The 24,358-nt window shown below is 34.3% G+C and overlaps 1 protein-coding gene across 6 annotated transcripts; it reads right to left on the bottom strand.

Moving 5' to 3' along the window:
• Window positions 1–4,761: 4,761 nt before the first annotated feature.
• On the bottom strand, window positions 4,762–14,029 carry LOC112284616 (uncharacterized). Of its 6 annotated transcripts, none has more exons than XM_024524588.3 (18): window positions 12,997–14,029; window positions 12,591–12,718; window positions 11,812–12,016; window positions 11,477–11,692; window positions 11,085–11,196; window positions 10,396–10,819; window positions 9,341–9,881; window positions 9,006–9,137; window positions 8,629–8,742; window positions 8,098–8,279; window positions 7,577–7,729; window positions 7,156–7,333; window positions 6,786–6,896; window positions 6,486–6,701; window positions 6,067–6,259; window positions 5,703–5,773; window positions 5,454–5,573; window positions 4,762–5,156 (listed from the first exon to the last, which is right to left on the bottom strand). In XM_024524588.3, exons 2-18 carry the CDS (start codon window positions 12,668–12,670, stop codon window positions 5,028–5,030), a joined length of 3,177 nt encoding a protein of 1,058 aa, XP_024380356.1. In that variant the 5' UTR covers window positions 12,671–12,718; window positions 12,997–14,029; the 3' UTR covers window positions 4,762–5,027. The 6 variants fall into 6 exon arrangements, with proteins under 6 accessions (XP_024380356.1, XP_090108053.1, XP_024380359.1 ...); XM_090251927.1 differs by having other exon boundaries at window positions 11,085–11,172; XM_024524591.3 differs by having other exon boundaries at window positions 11,085–11,172; window positions 12,914–13,978.
• Between the last annotated feature and the right edge of the window lie 10,329 nt (window positions 14,030–24,358).

Below are 24,358 nucleotides of genomic sequence, written 5' to 3'. Positions count from 1 at the left end.
ACCATGGAATTCTAAATCAAATCAAATCAAACTATGGAATTTTAAATCATATGAAATCAAATCAATCCAATTAAATCAAATTTTCTATGATAGAAGTTATTTGTCAAAAGCATGAATATAGACAAAACTTATAAAAAATGTTACATTTATTTTTTATTAAAAAGAAAAAAAGTAAATTGAGAAGAAATAGATATAAGATAAAAAAGAATTAAAATGGCTATTGCTAAATACAAAGAAACAAAAGAATTAAAAAAAAAAGCTGTTAAAATAAAAAAGACATTGATAAAATTGAAGATGGCATCATTCTTACTTCTATGTACTCTAACTTCTAAAAAGGTCTTATGAAAGCTTTCTAAAAACTATGAAGGTTGTACTCTAAGTGTCAAGTTAGAAGTTGCTTCTAATGCAACTTCTTAAATGTAAAAAACTCATAAGACAAGTTTAAATAAACACATGACAAATTTAAAGAAATCTAAAGATTTAATTTGCATTTGGAAAACTTCATTGAAGCTTTGTAAAGAAGATATCATATACCTAATATATATTTTACATACTTTTATTTATTTCCATTTATTCAAATAATATGTGCATTTGATATATTATCCCCTTTCTTTTGTTGATTTTCTATCTTATAAAAAGTATTCAAGAGTTGATTGTTGAACTTATTTCTTTTTTTTTATACCATCTTATTATCCATGCTTAGCCATTAGTTTTGATAGATGTTATCAATAAAAGTAAGAACAAATTTTAACTTATTTGTGAGATTCTCACATGATTTATATGTACTCTTACTAATAGCATGTTCACACCAATATACAAAATATTTGAGTTTATTTTGACAATGCCTTAAATCTAAGACATCTTTCATTTTACACTCTTGGTTGTTGTCTATCATAGCAAGAGGTGGTGGTAATTGCTTCTTTTTTGATATGCTAATTATAGTGTAAGATTCAATGAGAAATACATAAAATATAAGATGAATCTTCATGACCATAGTAATTGCAATTGATAAACAATTGATATGCAATTGAATTAATTTTCTTTTGATAATAAATGAGCAAAGTCTTCGATAATCTAAATTATTATAAGATTTATTGTTCTTAATATTATAAAAAAATAATGATACCTTGACACTAATTTTGATTTTTTTTTTGATTTTTTTTTTGATTTTGATTTTTTTTTTTTTTCCAAAAACATCTATATTGACTTTTTGTTGCTCTTAAGCTTCTTTTAGTATGTCTTTATTATTAGGTGAAACTATATTATTTTACTTATCAAATTCTTTAATGATATATTTTTAATTTTAAAAAAATAAATAATACCAAATTATAGATAATAACTATAATTAGTAATTATTTTTGTTCATTGAGTAGAAATACATAAAATATTATTATGTGAAAATTTTGCTAATGCTAAAAAAGTTGTCAAATTATTTTGGTGATATAAATGAGACATTTTAAATATTATTCTATTACTTTATTCACATGATTAGTTTGTCTATTAGTTTAAAAATAAAAAAATAAAGATAATTTTATGTCAATTTTAAGTATATTAATAAATATCATATAAAAACTTGATATAAACTAGAATCTTTAATTAAGTATAGTTTATGTTAGAAGTCTCTAGTATCAATAAATATAATCAAAGAAAAAATTAATAATTTTTTAGATATGATAAAATTTTTATAATATTAATTATATGCAACATTTCTCTCTTTTGGTACTAAATAAGAGTTTTCAGATATGATATCTAAAAAGACTTATTTTTTTCTAGAGAAATATATAATATTAAGTACAAATTGTAATAATTATAGTCTACCATTTATAAAGAAAGATAAGCTTTGAAATTATGTATAATAATATTGATAAATCAACAAGGATATAAATCTAGAGAAAAAATTGAATGCATTCATATATCATTAAAAAAAAATAAAAAAATAAAAAAAATAGAGAAGAAATAAATATAAGATAAAAAATAACTAATATGACTATTGTCAAATTTAAAGAAACTAAAGAGACTTGAACTGAGACTAGAATACAAGAAAGGTATTGACAAGACTAAGGATGATTTTATTCTTGTGTCTACATACATTAAGTGCAAAGAAGATCTTTTAGAAGCATCCTAAAGACCATAAGGCTTATAGTCCAAACATCAAGTTGTATATTTTTTCTAACTCGAATTTCTAAAAATTATAAACTTATAGAATAAGTTTTAAGAGCCACTTGACATATTTAGATATATTTATATTTATATAAGTAGTATAGGCAATTTCCTAATGTTGATAGAAATGAAATGGATATAAATTCATACCATTATTTGTATCCTTATGCAATAATTACATTTATGAACATTCTAAAAATTAAATTTATAATTTTATTTATTTATAAATAAGGAATGCAATAATATCATCTTATATAGTCTAAATATTAAGATCATCATGGTCTATTTCTACTAACTTCACAAGGTATGCTCTATGGATATTGATTGGAGTTTGAATTTTAAGCTATTCAAAAAGTAATTCTAGTAAAATGTGACAAGTAATCTTTGGTCATAATATTATTATAGCTTAGAAATTGTGTATTCTATCACTTTTGGCCCTCTTAAATATAATTGACATAATATAGTTGCTTCAATAATATATTGTGGTTTAAAAAATCATGAGATATATCTCATACCAATCCATCTAAAATCGTAATGATGTCAATTTCTCAACTTAGTAGATTCTTTATGATAGCATTGATTTAAACCTTTATTTGATTAGCAATGGTTGCTTAATGTAACTTTTTAGTTGCAATAGTGGAAAACCTAGAGCATATATCTTTTTCATAAAAGATATTAGACATTCTACAATATAATCAGCAACATGTGCATTTTTATTTAAATTACTATTAGTAAAAAAAAAATGAAGATTCTCAATCAGGTCAATTGTTCATTTAATGCCATTAAAGTTCTTAGTGCTTAGTTGGTTTAATATAAAAACAATACGTGATAGATTTTATTCAAGATAAAATATCATATTGTCAATAACAACAGAACATTAGAAGTATTACTACTTTTAAAACATAGTCTTCAATGGCTTTGGTGAATGTAACCTTGTAACATTGCCTAGTTACATTGTTAGCTATAATGACACATATTTATATTCAATTTTTTAATTTTAATTTTAATTTTAATTTTAATTTTTGTTATTAGTGTGTCATTCATATTTCAAATGTTTTCCATCTTTTTCAATCATAATAGCCATGCTAATTGTCTAAATTTTTAATGTACCAATAATAGCTAATTTTGGTATTTCATATCAAATAGTGATCAATATTTTTTTTAATGTGAAAAATTTAAATTATACCTCATTGGTAAACTAATACATCTCTATTTACTAGGATAAAATTTTAAATAAAGAGACGCACTAGAAAATTCATCTCAATTTGTTAACACAAATTTTTCACAACAATTGACAAAGTTTATCAAATTGAGTAGTTATAAATTTGAAGTTTTTTTTAATATCTAACTACCATTTATATATTGTACAAGAAATTAGGTGACTACATTTTACAATAAAATTATCATTTCTATTAAGCTAAGATAAGATATGTGAACAATAGCAAGTGTATTAAAGCCATAATTATTTATAATTGCAACTAATTTATTACATAGGCCAAAAAATTCTATAAACTTAATTAAAATTGTTCCTAATTATATCTTTATTAAGGATTATAGATAAAAAGTCTAAAACACATTATAATAAAATAATTTTATTAATATAAATTGAATGAAATATAATATTATATAGTCCTATAAGGAATGGATTAGACCACCCTTTCCATGTTACATTTAATTATAATGTAATAGATTGAAGGTATTCTACTAACATTAATCAAAAATAAAAATATATTTTTGAAATTCCTTGTTTTATTGATTGCAAATAATTTGGAAAACTCTTGATGCATAAAGTAGAGATAAGCTTACAAAATGCAATATCTTCTTATAAAAATTGAGATTTTATGCATTTGATGATAGATTTTAGAACTAGATTATACTTATTAATCAACTTTGCAAGATTTTAAAAAATATATATTATCTAATAACAACTATATTAAAATGTTTGGACCAACTATTATATCCATTACATTAGTATGTTGGTGAAGATTTTTATCAATTAAATTACGTTTGATAAAGAAATGGATAAGTGGATTTATTTTAAAAAAAATTCAATAAGAGGATTATTTTCGTTGTTTTATTCATATTCATGTCTTTTTTTTCAAAAGCAAAAAGAAAAAAGAAAAAAGAAATCAACCAAATTTTACAAAAAAACAACAACAAAAAAAAAAAAACAAAAACAAAAACAAAACAAAGATAAGAGAATTAGATAGAATAGTTTTAAAATCACATAGATAAAATGTGGATGCATGGAAGTGAAGAATAAGATAATTCCGTTCACAATGGAATGAGGTTCATATGTTAGCAGCAAGAAAAACAAAACCTCTAAGAAAATAGAATATAAGCCAAGTATATATTTGCTCAACCCTCAACACAAAGCCAATGGTATTGCAAAATAAAATTCAAATTCAGGTTAACCATGTTCTAAAACAATACATAGATGGGACAACAGAAAAGCGCACTAACACATTATGCTTGTGTGATCCTGGTCAATGTTAAATGTAATTCTACCAAGTACTTGTAAGTTGATTCCAACTGTATCAAGACATTCAATAAACTGTTACACTATATTCACCCTCACACTTGTGTGAATGCTCCAAGAGATGTCTATAAAATCACCCACAAGTTATATGTCCACACGCATCTGCATGTTTCAGCAAATTATTTACAGTCTCAGTCTGATTGTAGACTGGCGATGAATGGCTAGTGAATGTCAGCTCTTCTCCAAGCCACAATCCACAAATTGACCTGTAGATTCTGAAAAGCCTCCATCAAAGAGTGATATGGTTCTCATGTGCCATATAGCTCTGAAAGTATCAAGGTCAAGTATCTGACCCCAAGCGCTCATTAAATAAACCTGTGTCTAAAACCTACATAATGTCGGGGCAGTTTTCCCAGGCTCGCTGGTCATGAGCATCCCAATAGGTTCCCTTATAAACCCATGATGGCTCCGAATTTTCAATTTCAATCGACTTCACTTCGGACACTCCAGGGTCCCTCTGAAAAACACAACGTAAATCTACTTTAAATAATGATGAGGTCATGAAAGGATGACGCTTTATGCTGTAAAGCTTCATCTTGTAATCTCCTATCCTTTTCATTGACTCAATCATTAATCAGCACATACTTGACCAATACTTGAGCAACATTAGCATTTTCCCGAGCAGATGGAACACAAACAGGACAACTAAAGGCAACTTAAGTATTGAAACCTTGATGACATAAAATGTGATATTTTGAGCAGTGATACGGATCTTTGAAACTCTTGGAGTAAGTCAAAGAAGTTTAGAAGGCACCTGAGTAAACCACATATTCTGCCATTCTATTCCTTTCTCTTTTCGCACTCTTCGAGCACTCCTTTGCTTCTCTTCCAAACGCAGCTTCTCTGGAGTAGCTTTCTCCAAATTGCCATCCTCCTGAGAGAAGGAAAGTCATGTAGTGCATCGATATGCTTGAGAACAAAACAAATTGAAGGCTCCATCCGATAATATTAGAAATAAGTTCAATATGCTCAATTCTGGTGAACCTGAACAAATCACACTTACCAGAGCACGTTGATCAGGCCGGAACCTTGAATCAGTAGGAGGGAGTGCATTCAATAACTTTGGTGTCAACTCTGCAATCCAAAATAGCATCAATGTATTAATAGCTATAAAACTATTAGAAGCGGAGAGACGCATAATTGTGATATTGACTGAAGAATAATTGAATTTTACTGTAAAAAACAACCGATAAATTTACATGGACTTTATTTTAAATATTGGAGGAAAAAAAAAAAAAAAAACAAACAAACAAACAAACAAAACAAAACAAAAAACAAAGGGTGGAGGAAGGTTGATGCTCGAATTTTATATCAACAAATCATATCCTAAACCTCGTGGAAACCTCAATATGCGTATCCAAACTCACCATTCAAACCTAGCGTATATTGGGTGAAGCAGTATTGCTGACGGAAATCTTCAATTTGCTCAGGTGCTTTCCAAAGCAGTCTCACATCCGGAGCATTGACATCGAAGTTCATACATGACTCTGGACAAGCATATATTGCTTCCATGTAATTACCAAAAATTTTATACTGAGGAATCCCTTTGGCATCATACATCTGTCAACGCACAACCAGAAAAATTACAAACTCCATCAATTTCAAGTTTCTGGCGAAGAGAATTAAGTCTTGATATTAAATTTGGTTTTTTAAAGGTATGCTTGAAATCAGACAAGTCCACAAAAAAAAAAAAAAAAAAAAAAAAAAATCGTAAATGGAACAGGACTATCCTCTCAACAATGCAAATGAATTCAAATCAGGGATTTATATGTGTACACAGAACAACCTTCCCAGTGATGCGGCATTGCTCTCTGCTAGTTGCTTTGTGAAAGCGAACACGACCGACTTCGCTAGTCTTGTGATTTACCACAGAAACCTCCCCATAATTGTCGATCCAACATTTACCAACCACAACATTATGGATACAAAGAGTTGCTCGGTTCCACGTAATATGGTCTCCATACTGAGGAATTTTTAAATGGACTCCTCCATTGCACAGCACCTGCCAGGACGTACTCGTGTTATTGCTCTGGTGACATCGTACACATTTTGAGGTGATAATAATGATAGATGATGATGGACTAACCTCTATGCTTTTCCCCCAAAATTTGTTCTTGAGCTCGATCTCACCAAAAAGTTGATATGCACCACCGACGTTTTCACTTTGGAAGGCGAGTATGGGCGGATGATGACTAACCTGCATAGGTGAAATCAACCATTAAAAGCGCACAAATTTATTCCTAGGATTGATAATGGACAAAAGCTTTGAGTGTAGAGAGCTGTGGTGATGCAGTGTGCATAAATTCAAGTGAAATTTGATCATCAGATAATTGATTTCGTCAGGTTCATGACAGGCACAAAGTTGTTCCACAGAATAGTGAAACCCTGTAATTCCCTCAAAATTAAGAAATCCCTGTGTGAAGTTGATAATAATAAGATTCCGGACACAATCGCACCTGCTCAGCCAGAAACCAAGAATTTTTGCCCTGATACTCATAAGTTTCCCCCAACAGAGGATTGAAAGGTTTTGCATCACGATGAATGCTGCCATAATAGCTCGCACAGGTGAATGCAGTGGCCAAAAGTAAGCGCTCCAAAGAGTCCGTCTTCCGAACTGCCTGCTCCAATAAGTCTCTGGGGAAAACAAAACATGCATATCAAAAACTAAGCTTTATACAACCAGTAAAAATGAATTAACAAGTACTAAAAAGCTCAAAATAAACTTATTAATAAACATCCTTTTGGCATTATAGAATACCATGAAACGCATCAATAGTTTTTGCAGATACGACTATCAAGTTACTGAGTTGAGTTCAGCGGCCTTCACAGACAAGCTGTACCACAAAGAATGAAAAGCAACAAAGTGAATGTGTTTACCGATATTGAAGTTCTTCAGCACACTTCTGAAGTACTGAGAGAGGCTCATTGATGGTGGCAGGCATTGTGATGTTGTTAAGATCCCTGCCAACTGCATTCTTCAATATTGTCCACATAGTAAAACCTCGTGAAAGAGGTCTAGGAGCTGGCAATCTGAAAGCACAGTTGTTAAAGGAATAGTGAGACAATTGATGTCACCAGAAACGCAGGCTTTATAAATTTCCTGAAATTTTCGAAAGTTCTCCATTGTTTCCTTCCAAACCCTGCACTTGATTTCTTCGGGATTCTTCGTCACATTTTCCCATACGTAAACTCTCCGTTTTCTTATGTTTTCCTCCGTTTTAGTGTGCATTCTCTTGCATTTTTTCCCGCGTTGTTCTACTAGTGATTTGTTTTCTCTGTGACAATGAAGGCAATGCTAAAAGGAGAACTTACATACGCAGCAAGTTTTCCAAAATAAGAGTATGAATCAAACCCATATGGGGTCTACTTTAATATGATTTCATAATCGCGTATCACACCTTCTTCTCGGTTGATCAATTTCTTCTCCTTCAGCTTCTGACAGAAAATCAGCATCCCCTATCTCAGCTTCTTCACTGGGTTCTTGTTTGGATGCCTTAAGTAAATTTTCATGTTCTTCTGTTGAAGTTGACCTAGCAACGAATTCGTGATGATTCAAGACCTCCAACGCCTCAAAATACTCCTGTCAAATAGAAAATACACGCCTAAAATTTAATGGTGAAAGACATTGTTTCACGCTTTAGTATACCCTGCTATGACCTACGACTACATCAGTAAGTCAGATTATGGATCGTTCTACATAGTGATGCTCACATCACAATAAATTAAGCCAGGGCCACAATCTGGACGTGTAACATTGATTAAATGTGCAACAGTGAAGGCTGACAAAGCAACGTGGAGGTACTTCTACGTCTCGAATTTAAAAATTCAAGTAAAAGTCACTTTAGAGGTTTCCAATGACAACGACAAGGATAAATCATAAAGTTTAGCACAATACAACAGAAATGGCCTCTCCCGGTTCTTATTCATACCTCATTTCCAACATCAGGATGCACTATAGCAATGTCCTCTTCAGTATCGTCTCCGTCTTCCAAGACTGAGTCTTCATAAGCAATTTTGCGACCGCATTCACAAAGCCTCTCCTTCTGCATGAGGACCAGCAGTACAAGAGGTTTAATTATAGGGGAACTTTCCAACAATACAATGCACCGCTACAAGCAACAGGTACAATCGCTTTTCTCCAATAAATTGCCTACTTAATGACTTTTCACGTGTGAAATGTCGTCTTTCTGAAGTACACTAACAAAACAAATTGCAACCAGAACTTCAACACCTCAAAGGTTGAAAGGACTTAGCACATGAACAATGCAGGGCAATTCAGCAGAACCATCAACAGCGTTTCACTCACTTTGTATCTTTCTCTCATGCTCAAAAGAGCTGCTCGATCTTGCTGTAGTTGAGGCAAGGTTCTCAATGCATGTTGTAAGACAGCATTCTCTGCTTCAAGTTCGAGCACTCGGAATATCTCTTCTTTCAAAGCCTAAAATCATCAAAATAGTCCATTATCTATGAAGTTTCGCTGCATCATAATCGAATACAACGTCTCATAAAGAGCCAATAGCATTCAGATAAAGATAAATGGCACGGTGAATCCAGAACAAAGTTTGGATATGCATCAAACAATGAAAATCAGGGTCCTAAGCTGTGTAGTCTGTGAGGTTTCTGAAAGTCGCAGCAGTTTACCTCACTGTAAGTATCTTGCATGTTGTTCCAAGCGACATGAAGAGGCCCTTGACTAAATAGTCCATTTCTTGCAGGTCGTGTCGATCCTTCTCCATCCATCGCTTTCGATTGCCCTGTCCCTGACAAACCTTCCTTACTTCCATGATTTGAGGCCTCACCTACTGTACAAGTTGCTCCATATGAAGACCCATTGATTTCTTTGTTTTGTACGAAGAGGTCCTTCTCTATCTTCTTCGTTAGACTTGAGTCAAGTTCCTGACTGGAAGTAGGAGTAATAACAGAGGTGGAATCCCCATTCCTCTTCCACGGATGCAAGGGACTATTGAACTTGATAGATTTTTTCTTGGACCCAGACTCAGTGTCTGATGCATTCCCATGACCACTGCGTTTTCTCCCCGGGAAACACTCAGCTCGAATGCAACTAATATCCAGAGTCGAAGAATCAAAATCATCCTCATCCAGTGACATAGACGAATTCCGCCTATCCCTTTTAAATTTATGTTCACCTGGAAAAGTAACAGTGTGCACCGATTTTTGAGGCCTGTTGAGATAAAAACGCAGCGAGTTGTTAGCAGATGAAACTGAAAGATTTCACAGCGAGATTAAATATATCACAGTGTAAACGCCAATTAAATGATTTGGGCACATTTGTTACTATTACTTAAAATAAAAAGTAACTTCATGAGTTAAATTAAGCTTCTGATAAGTTGGTACTCATCCACTCACAATCTGTACATGGTACCCGTCACCACACTGCACATATAAATACAGGCTACCTTTATCTGAGCTGTCCCTCATTAAATTTAACAAATCACTGCATCTGTATACCTCATGAAGTTCGGAAGTATAAAGTGAATAGTTTTGAAATATTCTAATTTAACTTGAAAAAACAAGCCTGTGAACAACTCTTAAAACTCAAATAATTTTTTCAATCCTCTGCAATAACAACGAAACTAGCGGAAAATTGTCTAAATTTAAAAACAACGTAAAGAACGTGAATATGGCTTTTAGCATCGCCCAAAATCAGAACCAGCACGAGCAAGACAGATGACCACCTGATAACAATTGAATCTTGAGTTGACTCATCGGGCAGAAAAGCATCCACATCAATTTTCCTCATAAGAAGGGAACACGAACCACCTCTACTCTCAGAGTCATTTTCCTGGAACCGAAACATCTGAGGTGACATAGGCCCAGATTTATTCTGAACGAGATTCATTACTCCCATTTCTGGCGACGATATTCTGTCAATGCCTGCAGTCGGAAAAGCAGTCTGCTGTTGATCATAACCCAACTCAAATACGTCATTCCCTGTCATGAACAGTTCATTCGACCTCCAGCTTGCCTCTGGTAGACTAGATAAAATGGGCCCGTTTGTCGTTGTAGATTTTGAAGGCAATTCCAAACGTTCGGCAAAGCCAAGAACGCCTGAGATTGTCGATAACGATTGTTGTAGCATCTGTAGCTGCTCAAGAAATGCTGCGCAGTCAAAGGCACGAAAGATCAGTACTTTCAAAATTCATTTGTTTGAGAGTGAGTGGTCGCAAAGCGACAAACGTTTCCATCAAAACCCTCAAAATATCTGCGCGTCACATTAAGACCCAAGGACATCTAGAAAATTCATTAGCAGCATGAGTCATATTCAAAATCTGAGGTTTATTACAAAGATTTGGAGATTCTCTTCAAAAGTCGTGTGAGTTAGTCATTGCATCAGTGAGAGAACTTAGTAGCGACCAGGTAGTACCCTGTTGTGTGGGCTCCAGATTCCTCAGACTTTCTTTAACTCTTCTTTTGAACTCCCTTTCTTGAACTTCCCAACCTTCTCTCATGTGCTGCGTGAAAGCTGGAAAGTTAAACTTCATGGAAAAAAAAACCAATTAGACCTATTGAAAAATCAGCTTCTACCAAACAATGAGCTGGTCATGTATTTCTTTTCACCCCAAGGAAATGAAAGTAACATATCGCTTCTCTATCACGCGAATAAATCCCAAACTACCGTGTTGCACTAACCCCTTCAGCTGGAATACAGAATCCACAGAATATGCTTTACGAAAATGCACTGTCAACGGCATGCATGTGATGTAAATACACAATAATGCGATGCACTGTACACGAACGTGTAATTATTGAACTTACCGAGGACATAGATGAATGAGAAGGTAACGCAGTCCCAAAATCCCCTACCCCTGCTGCCCTCTGAACTGAGTAATGATATACCCGAATTGATTCATTAATGGCATCTAACCAAGGCTGCCGGTAATCACGACTAATCGTACGCAAATAATAAACCATTGAGCCCTTGATAATCTTGAACTGCCGTTCCTTGCCTAGGGCAGGAACCACGGTGGCCCCCTGTTCATGTCAATTGAAAGGCAGATGATATCAGTAGTGGTCCAGTTAAGGTTGAGGTACTCAACGTCGTCAACTTCGCTGCTGATTCAATAGGATCAGGAGAGAAGGACAACACTTACAAGGAGACTGATGCATCCATGACGACCAATTTGATCTGAATTCTTGTAGTGGAGAAGCAACCCTGGAGGATTTGCAACAAACCAGCGTCGCCGCCAACGCTTGAACCTTCCGGCCCAAATAAGAACCCATCCTGCAGGAGGCCGTCCACCTGTATCTGAGCCACTGTTTGTCCGCTTATGCCACCTTCGCGGATCATATATCTTCCTGAATTCAATCACACAAAAATTCAACGGAAGCCCAAATATGAAATAAAAGGTTGATAACAAGTGCATCACCTTCGGATCAGATTTCAGCCTCGAAAATACCCCGAGATTCGTCAGAAGAAAGGAAGACCACCCTAGAAGATAGCAAAATGTTTAAGATTTATCTTTTTATGAAAGTGAAAAGACGAGCTCTATAAATTTATGAAATCTATCACCAGGCAAAAGTAGATTTATCAAAAGAAAATTATGTTAGTAATGGTGTTCTTGGCGAGAGACAGGGAGAATGAATGCCTGCCCACCACTGAACTCTTTCATTCGAACTTTGTGTACAAACTACAGCGTACATGAAATTTGTTAAGTCAACCAAAATCCACCTTCAGTCAATCGAGGCCTTAATCAGAAATTCAACTGTCCCTCTCTATGTGTCAAGCACAGCTACACTCATTCCTAAAATGCCTCAGATTTTGGTAGTACAATGTTAGTACACTTGACTGTACATAATTTCATATGATGAATTAGTAGATAGAAGATTTTAAAAATAAGAATAGAATAAAACAAAAATAAGTAAATCTAACCTGTGGCCATGCGCCAACTCCTTCGAGGCTGATGAGCGGCGACGCCGTTGACGCTGCTGATGAGGGATCACCGCTTCCATCGCATGTAGGGAGCTTAAACTAGGTCGAAGACAAGAGGCAGCCGCTTTCTAAAACATGGCAACATAATGAAAAGGTTTTAGGATGATAGGAATTTTACGATGTCTGAGAACCTACAGAGGCACTGAAACAATTAACAAGAAGACTGAGGGCCACTCACTACGCCTCGATGAACAACAAGAACGTGTCCGAGATATCAAGGAATTCTAGCAAACACGTCTATACTAGAGTTCAGTTTCCAATACCACTTGAACGAAAAACTCCGGAATCGAAAAAGAGAAATTCGAGAGGTATATCAACAGGAAGCCGCAGGTGTACGTTACGATACCAGGAGCAGTCTGTGTAATTAACGCCCGACCTCCAGTCCTCCTTGATCAAAGATTAGCATGTCACAAAAATAACCTCCAACAAGCACTACTCGTCTCCAACACAAAGTACAACCGCATTTCTAATTCCCCGAAGATAAACTTGTTCTAACTGAATAATTTGCATGAGTTTGACAAAGAGAGAAACAGCGCCAGGGCATCTCTCGGCAGAGGCCAACTGGACTAATGAACTATCGAAAAGCTCTTACTCGACCAGATCCCCCTGTAATCTTGAAAACTATCCACCAGGAATCACCAAAATTCGCAAAAAACTGCCCTCGAGAATCTTAACACTTGTTTTCTGTACAAAGATCACATAATTGCCCCTCCCCTCGCGATGCTGCTCCTCCTCCCTATTTGCTCTGCTCCATGGTAATCCCCTCACCATCAAACACCGGAAACAGAATACGACCTCAACTCGGAGCACGCCGCCTTCTTATGACCTCCCCTCGCCAATCGCTAAGCTCAACATTGTCTAAGATCGACACAACGAATATGCACGAGCATCACACCAGCAAGCCAATTTCAACCATCCAAAATCACCATCACATCACCCTGGCGCATCAAAATCGCTCCAGGTCCGCATGCTGTCTCTCTTCTCCCAACCATACCATCTCTCAAATCTCACTCCACTCTCCCCAGACAATCGAAATTACTCTTCTACAATGTCCGCTTCACAACAAATACACCCGAACGATCCAATTCCGTGTCGACATACCACTGCACCTCAAAGGCGTGCACTCGTCATCAAAGGTTTCGCCTTCAAATTGAAATGCGCCCGCTGGAGCTCCCAGCGACGACTACAGCTCTTTCACAGAAGTAACCATTCCGAACTCGATGCGGAACCAAAACATGCCAGATCGGTGTCTACGGAAGCGCGCTTCGCGACTTCATGGGCACAGCTCCACATGGAATGCAGCCCAGGGTGGAAGAGTCGATTACGGGCTCGTCGATCGCCGCACCGATAGTCCCCTTTCTCGCTTTTAGCGCATCGCAGCACCACCTGGCAGGGCCTTCTTCTTCTGCTGCTGCTTAGTCCCCACTCTGGGCCCGAAGTCTGTGCGTTTCGACGGCCTCGATCCTCCGTGTCAGGATCCGACGTCCCCTCCAATGCGAACGTTGTTCTCTGTTCCGGGAGCTTTGTCTTTTTCTGGCTCATTGAGTCAATTTGTCGAAGGCTTGGTCCCGTAACCGAAGGGATGCTCTCCAACTACCCCTGAATGCTTCGCTTTCCAGAGCCAGCCAATCAATCAAAATTATGTATGAAACAATGAATGAATGAATGAATGAATGAATGAATGGATGAATATTTTGTTGGTTAAAATCGTAAACAATACATATAAATACAAGATTAATAGCATTTGGGGAGGGAATCGAAATAATGTTGCATGTTATGCTTCAATAATTTTAAATACAAAATTATGTTGCATAAATGTTCAATAATCAACCAAAGTGGTCTTTGAAAAATAATTATGAATTAATTAGAAGATAGCATGAGATTTAGTGTATCAAAGATTTGATAGTGATTTTTTTTTAATAATTACTTTTTTGTTCATTACGAAATTCCACTTTGAAAACTATTAAGCGTGAAGAGTTACTGAGCAAAGATGATTAATATCAGGAAATGAATTTATTGAATATGTTCAAAGGTAAGCTTTGATGTTGTCATAAATAGGGTGATTGTATGTATCAGTGCTACTGTATGTAAGTTACTGATTATTTTGTACTACAAGTTTTTAAAACCAGAAACTCATGATATTCTACACAATCACCATTCACTGCACCATACCCACAATGACCACACTTGTGCTGCCACAAGTGCCACTGCTACCACTACTAGTGCAGCCACAAGGAATCAAACCGTGTCTGCAGCGAATCCGTGCGGACACTCTGTTGCAGCGTCGCTGCAGCCACAAACACGCACTCCACGGCCACCATTGCCCAAAAGGCTTTGCCGCATTGGAAACCAAGCATCATGATCGCTACAGCTGGAGTTGCAGTGGGGGGGGGGGGAGGAAGAAAGTGGGAATGGAAGACAGAATGGATGGTTTCAGAGCTAGAGACATGAGCATGGCGACAAAGGTGACAGCAGGGTGTGGCTGTGGAGAAGGGCGTACTGGTGCTCAGGTTTGACGCTCCGTCCCTCACCCAGCCCTGCTCATTGGAGCACACTGTCTGGTACACTCGGATGTGTTCACATTCACTGCAACTTGCTGGTAAAAGCCCAGACCCAATCGTGTTTTGGTTTTAGTTATCTGGTGTGTTCTCTTTTGGGTAGAATTAGCAACGTCATCGACCAATATATTTGTAGATGTCTGAGTAATGTATTCGAGGGACAATCAATGAACGACGGGACAAGAAGAAGAAGGATTTAAGCGCACGCAAAGGCCACGGTAGTACCGGAGCTTGGTCGATGCGGTTTTGATATGCTTGTCCCACCTAAAAGTACTGAATAAGTCGCAAGCAAAGGTAACTAGATGGAGGTGGAGATGCGTTGCCTTCGGAGTGTGACAGCGAATCTATTCAGTGAGTGAACTCTAAAACTGTATCCAATAGTTCAAGCAGCGGTCCATGATTGGTGAGAGCCGCTTGGAGAAACCACCGACGCTCCTTTGTGTCCATATTGTTCAAACGTAGATGCCTACGAATAAATTTTAATTGGAAGGAACGCATCAATGCAACATTTCCAAAGGCCTTGCGTAATAGAGATCCAGACCCTTTCCCCATTAACGTGCAGTATAATTCTCTGCATGATTGATAGGTGGTAGATGGCCATAGTTAGCAGATGGACTAACTTCAAGCCGTGAAGTTGGACAGATCGAAACTTCCTGGATGATGACGCTGTTGCTGTGATTGCAATGCTATGAAAGGCAACGCTAGGTCTCAGGCGGGATCGATTTCCCAGTGACAGGTAATCGGACTGGGTGGAAAGAAACCGTGTGAAATCATTCTACTGGGCTTAGTGAGAATGGAGAGACCTCTATCTACCCACTGAAGCACACTGTGTGTCAGGTGCGAGAAGGGGGGGGGGGGATGATTTACACCAGCATGTAAATAATTCGTGGGAATTGGTGGCGAATAATGATGGAACTCAACACCAGGAACAAACAATCGGTTGTCCGTTCTGCAGGATGCTCTGCCCGAAAGCATCCTCTCAATCAATTCCGCCCTACGCTTTCAGCCCACTGGGGCCAAGGGGTAGGTTACTTCCGAGTGATTTCCTCTACTTTCCAACTGATTCACATGACTAACTACATAATATCTTCGGAGAAGCAGCGGCCGAGAATCTTCGGCGTTGCTGCATTCTCAGCTCCCATCGATCTTCATCGGTTCTAGTGATCCTTTAAGGCCTTCATCGCGATGACGGAAGCTACTTCGTCACACGGTCATCCGATGACCTTATCCCTACGAATCCCGTCGCTCTATCCACACTTCGCATGTAAAAACGCGCTTCTGACAATCGAAGCTCTGCTCTGCAACCATCTCGAGCTCGTCGCTCTCTCTGCAACCAGTCGCTGGTTTGGGTGGAGGCGGTGATCAAACCCCGAGCAATCACACAGTCGCTACTCGTAGATTTCTCAGGGTCCATGCACAGAATATGAAGATTTTTCTCCTTCAAATCTAGTAGTTTATAAATTCGAAATCTATTGTAAACATGGTCTCACGTTACAAAATCTGATAGTTGGACTTTGAACTTCTAATTGTTGATGTGATCTTTTCTATGAAAGATTTGAAGATTGTTTGAGTACTCGCAAAGTTGTTAGGATGTTTGTTATATAGGAATCTATATGCATAGTTGCTTCATACTAAAAGCTTTTTATGTACTTCTGGAAATTAGATGTTGTAATTGTAATTTTTTTTGTTTTGTGATTGGTTCAAGTTAGCATTGTGTTTTGTTTATTTACCTGAAATATGGCATGAAAATTTACGTCAATAATTATCAAAATAAGAAATGAATCATTGGATGATTTTAATACTAGCATGTATAGATTTTTAAGTTTGAGAATATTTTTTAAAGATTTTCACTCAAAGAATTAAATTCTTATAATCACAAGTTAAGAAATTTAAATGTCAATATGTGTATTTTTCATTGAGAATTTAAATTTAATTATTTATTCACTATTTTAATTTTTAATATATATATTTTTAATAATCAATTAAATATATATTCTAAAATTAAAATAAAAAGCTATCAAATTTGTACAAGTTTGATTTTATTATAGTTTGATTTAAAGTTATGAGAGTTCTTACTAACTATGATGAATTGTCAAAAAAACCTATAATTATGATATTTTGATGCAAGCTCTTTTATATAATGAAGGTTTAGACTAAAAGAGCTTGCATCAAAATATCATAGTTCTTATTAATTTCTATAGAATTCTTCTAAAGATAGATTTTAGCTTAAAATCTAAATAATTTATATGAAATAATTTATAGGAATAAATTGTAATTATAATTAATATTTAATTATAATTTTGAATCATTTAATTTAATGTATTAAAATAAAAGTAAAAGGTTAATTTTTAGAATTTGAAAATCTAACAAGACATATATACAAATAATTTTTTACAAAATTCGTACCTAAATCTACTTAAAAAATATTTCAAATTGTAACCAGATAAGACAATTAACTATGGCAAAGATAATAAATAGATACAAACTCAAAGAAAGTGTAATTTTACCTTGATAGTTAAATTGTTATTGTTAAATAGATATTTATATGGAACCAATAAATAGTAATCTATCTCCAAAGAAAAGACCACCATAATTATTGACAACTAAGCATCATAGTAGGTAAATATATGTATTGATACATTGGTAAAATCAGAATATTTTTTGCTTAACTCTTAATTTTAATTATACATAAAATAATATCTTTTCATGCATATAGTTTTATTAAATATCATATTAAATATAGTTAAACTTATCAAATTATGTATAACCTAAAATATAATAAAATTATATATATATATATATATATATATATATATATATACAATAGAAATTAAAAATATAATAACATTGTAAAATATATTTATAATGTCAAAAATTATTTAAAAGAATTATTGGTCATCAATTTCCTAAATCTAAAAAATAAATAAATTTTCATCTTAATAAAAAAATTATGAATAAAATTATAGATTTTTTTCATTTTAATGTAAAATCAATTATTTCTTACATTTCATTACTTCGTCATATATTATATTTAAAAAATTAATATACTTATGATTTGTTAATAAAATTAATATTCTAATATTATATATTTTTAAGTTTTTTTGAAAAACAATATGTGCCTCATTTTCATATAAATACATCATTATATTACTATTAAACATAATCAAAAGTAGAAAAAGAATTATAAATGAGAAATTAATATCAAAACATTTAAAAGAAAATTAAATTATTATATCTTTTATCTTTTAATGTTGTTGAAAAATGATTTTATTACAAATGACTTTATCAATTGTTCTAAGAGTGTAGAACTAAAATTATTTTATAAAAAGGCTAATATAATAAGTAATTTTTTAAATATCTAATAATATGATTAATTATTTATAATTAATAATAATAAAAATAATCCTACATAGTTTGTAGATTTTATAATTATACAATAAATATGCCAAATACAAAGTAGTTTCAATGTAAATATTAAATATAATATAAAATAGGTACATTATATAAATGATGTTGTTATATATCTTATTGAAGGAAGTAAATGTTTGAAGTTGAATTTAAAATGAAAATAGAAAAAAATAATATATATGTCCATGATAGAAAGAATAATAATTTAATATATTATATATTTTATCATTGATATATGTATTTATTTAGATTAAGAAAAATAAATAAAAGTAGATAGAAATAGATAGATTTGATAATATCTTGTGGATAAGGTTATTAGAAGCTTTATAGACAAGGATTTAACTTTATACATGTTTATAGGTTATTTGAAGGTGAAAAACTAGACCAACAATTTGACTACACATTACACTTGTTGGTGGCTTGTGGTATAAGTTGGCCACATGGTATACATGTAGGAAACTTGTCTTACAAGTTTAATACATATTTTTCAAGTTGAGTAAGTATTGAAGGTTTTATTAAACATTGCTATATCATTCTTAGTTAGATAGTATATATAGAGGCAAGAGTGAAATCTTCTTCACTCTTATCAATGCCTTTCTTGTTTTTAGTCTTGTTTAAAGAGTGTCTAGTCTTCTTATCTTTGACAATAGTCATTTTAGTCTTAATATCATACCATCTTTGAATAATTATTTATTCTCTTTTAGTAATATAATAATATATTGATCCTTTGATTCTTTGTGATTAATATCCTTGATGGTTAAATAATAGTACTCAATCACTATTCTTATTTTTTTTTATAGAAATAAGTAGATTTTTTCATATCTTTTGTGGTATTTGAAGGTTGAAAACTATCCACCTTTAAACAAATATTTTTGCTTTTTAGTATTGATTTTTTTTCTTAAAAAGAGTGTATTATGCCTCTTGTAGAATAGGTAAATAAACTTTGTGGTAAGTTACTAGTTGGTTATTGGCAATCTTGAAAATTAGACTGATGGTTAGGCAGTTTAGTTGGTAATAGTAGGTTGTTAGTGGAATAAATGGTTAAGAATTCAAAGGGTCATAACCTTTGGAATCCGCTGGCCGACAGATCATCTTTTCGGTAGGATAAAAAGACTGAGAGTTATAAGCCGAGAGCCAAATTGAGAGTCGTAAGCCGAGGTAAGCTTGGTGCTACCTCTTTGTTTTCTTTATTATTTACTTATGAAGAATTATGATTGACAGAAGTATTGTAAAATTGATAATCATAGAATGGATTATGGGTTGAATTAAGATGGAAGTAATAAGCCTCGGTGTTTTATAGTTTGATACTTGATTTCAGATAGCCAGAATACAGTCAATAGTGACACTAACAGACCCAATTCATATAACTAGTCTTTCCTCGTGTTCGAACCTAGCTTTATTAGTTCAATTGCTTTGGTATAATGAAGCTTGAATGCAATGAGAACAACATTTTGGCATTGTTGCTGGGGAAATGATAACAATATGAAATGTTAGAAATTGATTGTATGGAAGATGGAATTATATGTTGAATGAGAACGAGAGAAGAACCAATTTTAGGGTTACAAATATGTGAGTTATAATTCAAGGCAATATTGATTTTATAAAGAAGAATGAAAGATTATGAGTGATAATCATGGGAAAGATGATTATCAAAGAATTAATTGACAAACAAAAGAAAGACAGGAGCGATTACGCATAAGAAATATCCTACGGGAATGACAAAAAAGAATTGCAGGTCCAAGAAAAACCAAAGGAAGAAAAATTCACATTAAAATAGTAAGGAGATCAATGATAACACCAATGGCTACGGGAGTGCCAGAAGTACCAATTGCAGTACAAATGGGAGCAATAGGAGACCGAACTACAAGTATGGCACCATTACCTACTTTTAGTGGTTGGCCGAGCTCTGATCTCGATCACCATATATCTCAATTCTTGACAGCTTGCATGGCTAATAATGGTAGAACTGAAGACATTTGGTTGAGATGGTTTCCAACATCTTTAAAAGATACAGCTTTTGAATGGTATATTCGGCAACCAATGGGTATATTTTTCAATTGAGAGGCCTTAAGGAATGCCTTCCTAATCCATTTTAGACCAATTGGATTTGAAAATCGGCTTTGAGAAAGTTTTATGAATAACAAGATGTTTGCGAGGGAATCCATAGAGTCCTATTATGGCCAGATTGTGGATATACTTTGTAAATGGTCAAATAATCAAATGCAAGATGTATTCATATTGTCGATATTAATTAACGGTTTGCATCCACTAAAATTAAAAATGTTTATAAAAGAGGCTCGACCAGCTACTGTAGAGGCATCGTTGGCACGAGCAAAGATGTGGAAAGAATGTCATTATGACCAATTATTAACAATAGGGGCCACGATGATTCCAAGTTTAGGAAGCCAAGAAATATGACTGGAAAATGTGTCAATCGGTAATTATCCACAAATAGCGGCCTCTAATGTGAAGAATATTATGTTACAACAACCAATTAATGCTACACCACTCCAAGCAATAGTGCCAATAACGATGATACTTTATTTTACATTACCAACCTATCAACAATCGGAGTTTTTCACAAATGTGACTGTTAAAGATCCAAATGAAACCTTGTTATTAAATCTAATAAAAAAAATGGAAGAATTGGCCGTGAATTTGGCTAAAGACAAGGAGAAACGATATAAGCCTTCTAATACAAGATCTAATGTATGGTGTAAAAATTGAAAGGGACAAAGTCATTTTGATACGGAATGTCCATTACCTAGACAAATGGATGTTCAATGTACATTTTGTGGAGGAAAGCATCCTATCCAAAACTGCTGGCATTTACAAAGGCAACAACAATTCAATAATCAGATCATGATCCCACCGACTCAGTGGAAAGTCAATCAAGTTCAAATAGGAAATACGTATAGATGGAATGGAAATCGATCTAATCGACAAAATTGAACATTTAATAATTCTCAAAGTTCCAATTTTAATCAGGGGTCTACATCAAACCTCCACAATTATAGGAAAGAGTTGCAAAGGTATCAGCAATATGCTCCACCGACGTCATCGAATTAAGTACCCTCCGTACAAACGGGACAACCAGGATCATTTTCTAATCCTACATGGAACAAGTCTAGTAGGTATATACCAGTAGAGACACCCAATATGGCAGATGGGGGTGCAAGAAGACCACTTCGTTGTTTCCGTTGCAGACAAATTGGTCATTATGCTAGTGAATGTCCCAATCCCAGAGCCAGTGACAATTTTGCGCTAGTATGTGCAAATTACAAGCAATCAAGACATACTTATCAACAATGTAATGCTCTGTTCAATTTCAATAATCGAGATCAGCAGATTCAAAGCTAAGGAAAAATGGAGGAGATAAATCAAGGTCCTCAAGATTCACCAGTTCATCGTGTAGAAGTAGTCCAAGCTGTCCTTACAAGAAGTCAGCAAAAGGAGAAAGGACCAATTCAACATTTAGGTGATCTTGAAGCAAAGGGCTAATTGGACCTAATTATGGGGACATCAAATCCAGGTCTTGACATGGGCCCCTTACTCAGTACAAGACCAGAATCGTTGTGCACCCTAATGATGTACTAATTACGGAGGCTTTGGTTCGGTGTCAAGCTGTTCCGTTCTCTACACAGTTTTGAAAAACATCCTTTCTGTTGAAAGATCTTTTAAGAGGCGTGAATCCCAAAGAATCAATATCAACCCAATTGGGAGAACAATCTTACCCATTGAAAGAACCGATTTTACAGACTCCATCAAATTCAATTCTAGTAGCTTTATCAATTTTCAATATAGAGAAAACCAATTTACTTGCGTCGGTGCTTAGAACTGGGAAGAAGAAAGAGACATTAGGAATTACAACAAATATAGAATCATATGATATTCTAAAAGATTTGGATACCATACAAACCACGATCTCTATGAAGCAACTATTGGCGGTAGCACCTGAGTACCGAACTATCTTAAATTCATCATTAATTCGTCGCAGATCTTGAAATAAAGAAATCTAAGGAGTAAGTTTGAATCTTGATTCGGATGCACCTACGATTGATGTCTCAATTGATGGAGTGTTATTATCGGAAGTGCAAGTAGACGGAGGATCTACTATAAATCTTATAAATGTCACTACAATGGAGGAGTTGGATTTGGATCACTTATTGCCTTCTATGGTAGTTTTGAGAATGGCTGACTCCAATTGAGTTAAACATATGGATATTTTACAAAGTATTGATATAATAATTGTGGGGATTACCTACAAAATTGATTATATTATTTTCCGATTGCAAAGCTCTATATTGTCATATCCAATTTTATTGAGGCAATCGTGGTTGTATCAAACTAAAGCTTGAAATGACTAGGGTCGTGGTACATTGACAATTGAAAAAGGTAATGATAAAATTGTGCTTCAAATGTACCTTGTCCAATATCAGGAAAAAACTCAAGTTGCCAGTTTAGAATTACGTCAGATTATGAAGATGAGTCTATAGAAGAAGAAATTGGTAAACCTGACCTAATTTATGCTCATACAAGGGAAGTTGTCAAGCTTACTACAATGAACTACTAGTGCAAGGGACCGGGATGGTATTTAGTTCCTCCAGATGTTATTGATGATTCTGATCATATGATTGCATATTGGATGAATAGACGGGATGTTAATCATGTTAGTGCTATGGAACTAGAGTTAGAAAGTTCTAATATGTCGAATTTTATGAAAGATTCTGAAATTGAGAAGAACATCAGTTCAGGGTCTCCTGAAATTCTACGATGTCAACCAATTAATTTAGGTATAGGAGAGGCTCTCCAAATCATTTAGATTTACAATGGTATAAAAGGCAAGGAGAAAGAAATTTGGATGGATTACTTTTTAATGCATAAAACTGCTTTCGCATGGTCGTATGTGGATTTGAAAGGAATTCCAGCTGAAGTTTGTGAGCATCGAATTATATTGGAGGAGAACGCAATACCAGTACGCCAAAGACAACATCGACTTAATCCAAAATACTTACTTATGATAAAAGAAGAACTGGATAAACTCTTAGAGGTTGGATTTATCTATCCAGTTCCTTTCAGTGAATGGGTTTCATCAATTGTTATGGTACCAAAAAAGAATGGAAAAGTTTGCATCTGTCAAGATTTCTGAAAATTAAATGCGGCTACCAAGAAGAATTATTTTCCTTTATCATTCACGGATAGTATATTGGATGCCATTGCTAGACATGAATGTTATTCATTTCTTGATGGATTCTCCGGTTATAATCAAGTTAAGATTGCAAAAGAAGACCAGTTAAAAACTACTTTTATTATAGATTGGAGGACCTTTACCTGTAAGGTTATGCCATTTGGGCTTTGTAATGCTCGAGCTACATTTCAAAGGGTAATGATGCAAGCATTTCACGATTATCTATGAATTTCAATGGAAATATTTCTAGATGATTTTTGTACATTTAGTGCAAGAGTTGGGCATTTAGAATGTCTAGGTCAATGTTTGAATCAATGTGCCAAATATGGAATTTATTTAAATTCAAAAAAATACCAATTTAGTGTGCTCTCTAGTAAATTATTGGATCATATAGTTTTGATGGCAAGCATTGCTACAAATTCACATAAAATAAAGATTATAGTAGAATTAAAGCAACCAGACACTGTTACGGGTGTTCGAGCATTTGTCAGCCATGTGAGTTATTATCGGCGATTTATCTATCTATTCACAATTATATGCCTTCCTTTGACAAA

Source organism: Physcomitrium patens, chromosome 7, assembly GCF_059467195.1.
Source record: "Physcomitrium patens ecotype Gransden chromosome 7, ASM5946719v1, whole genome shotgun sequence".
NCBI lineage: Eukaryota > Viridiplantae > Streptophyta > Bryopsida > Funariales > Funariaceae > Physcomitrium > Physcomitrium patens.
Note: the sequence above shows the minus strand (reverse complement) of the source record. Positions and strands in the feature narration are given on the sequence as shown.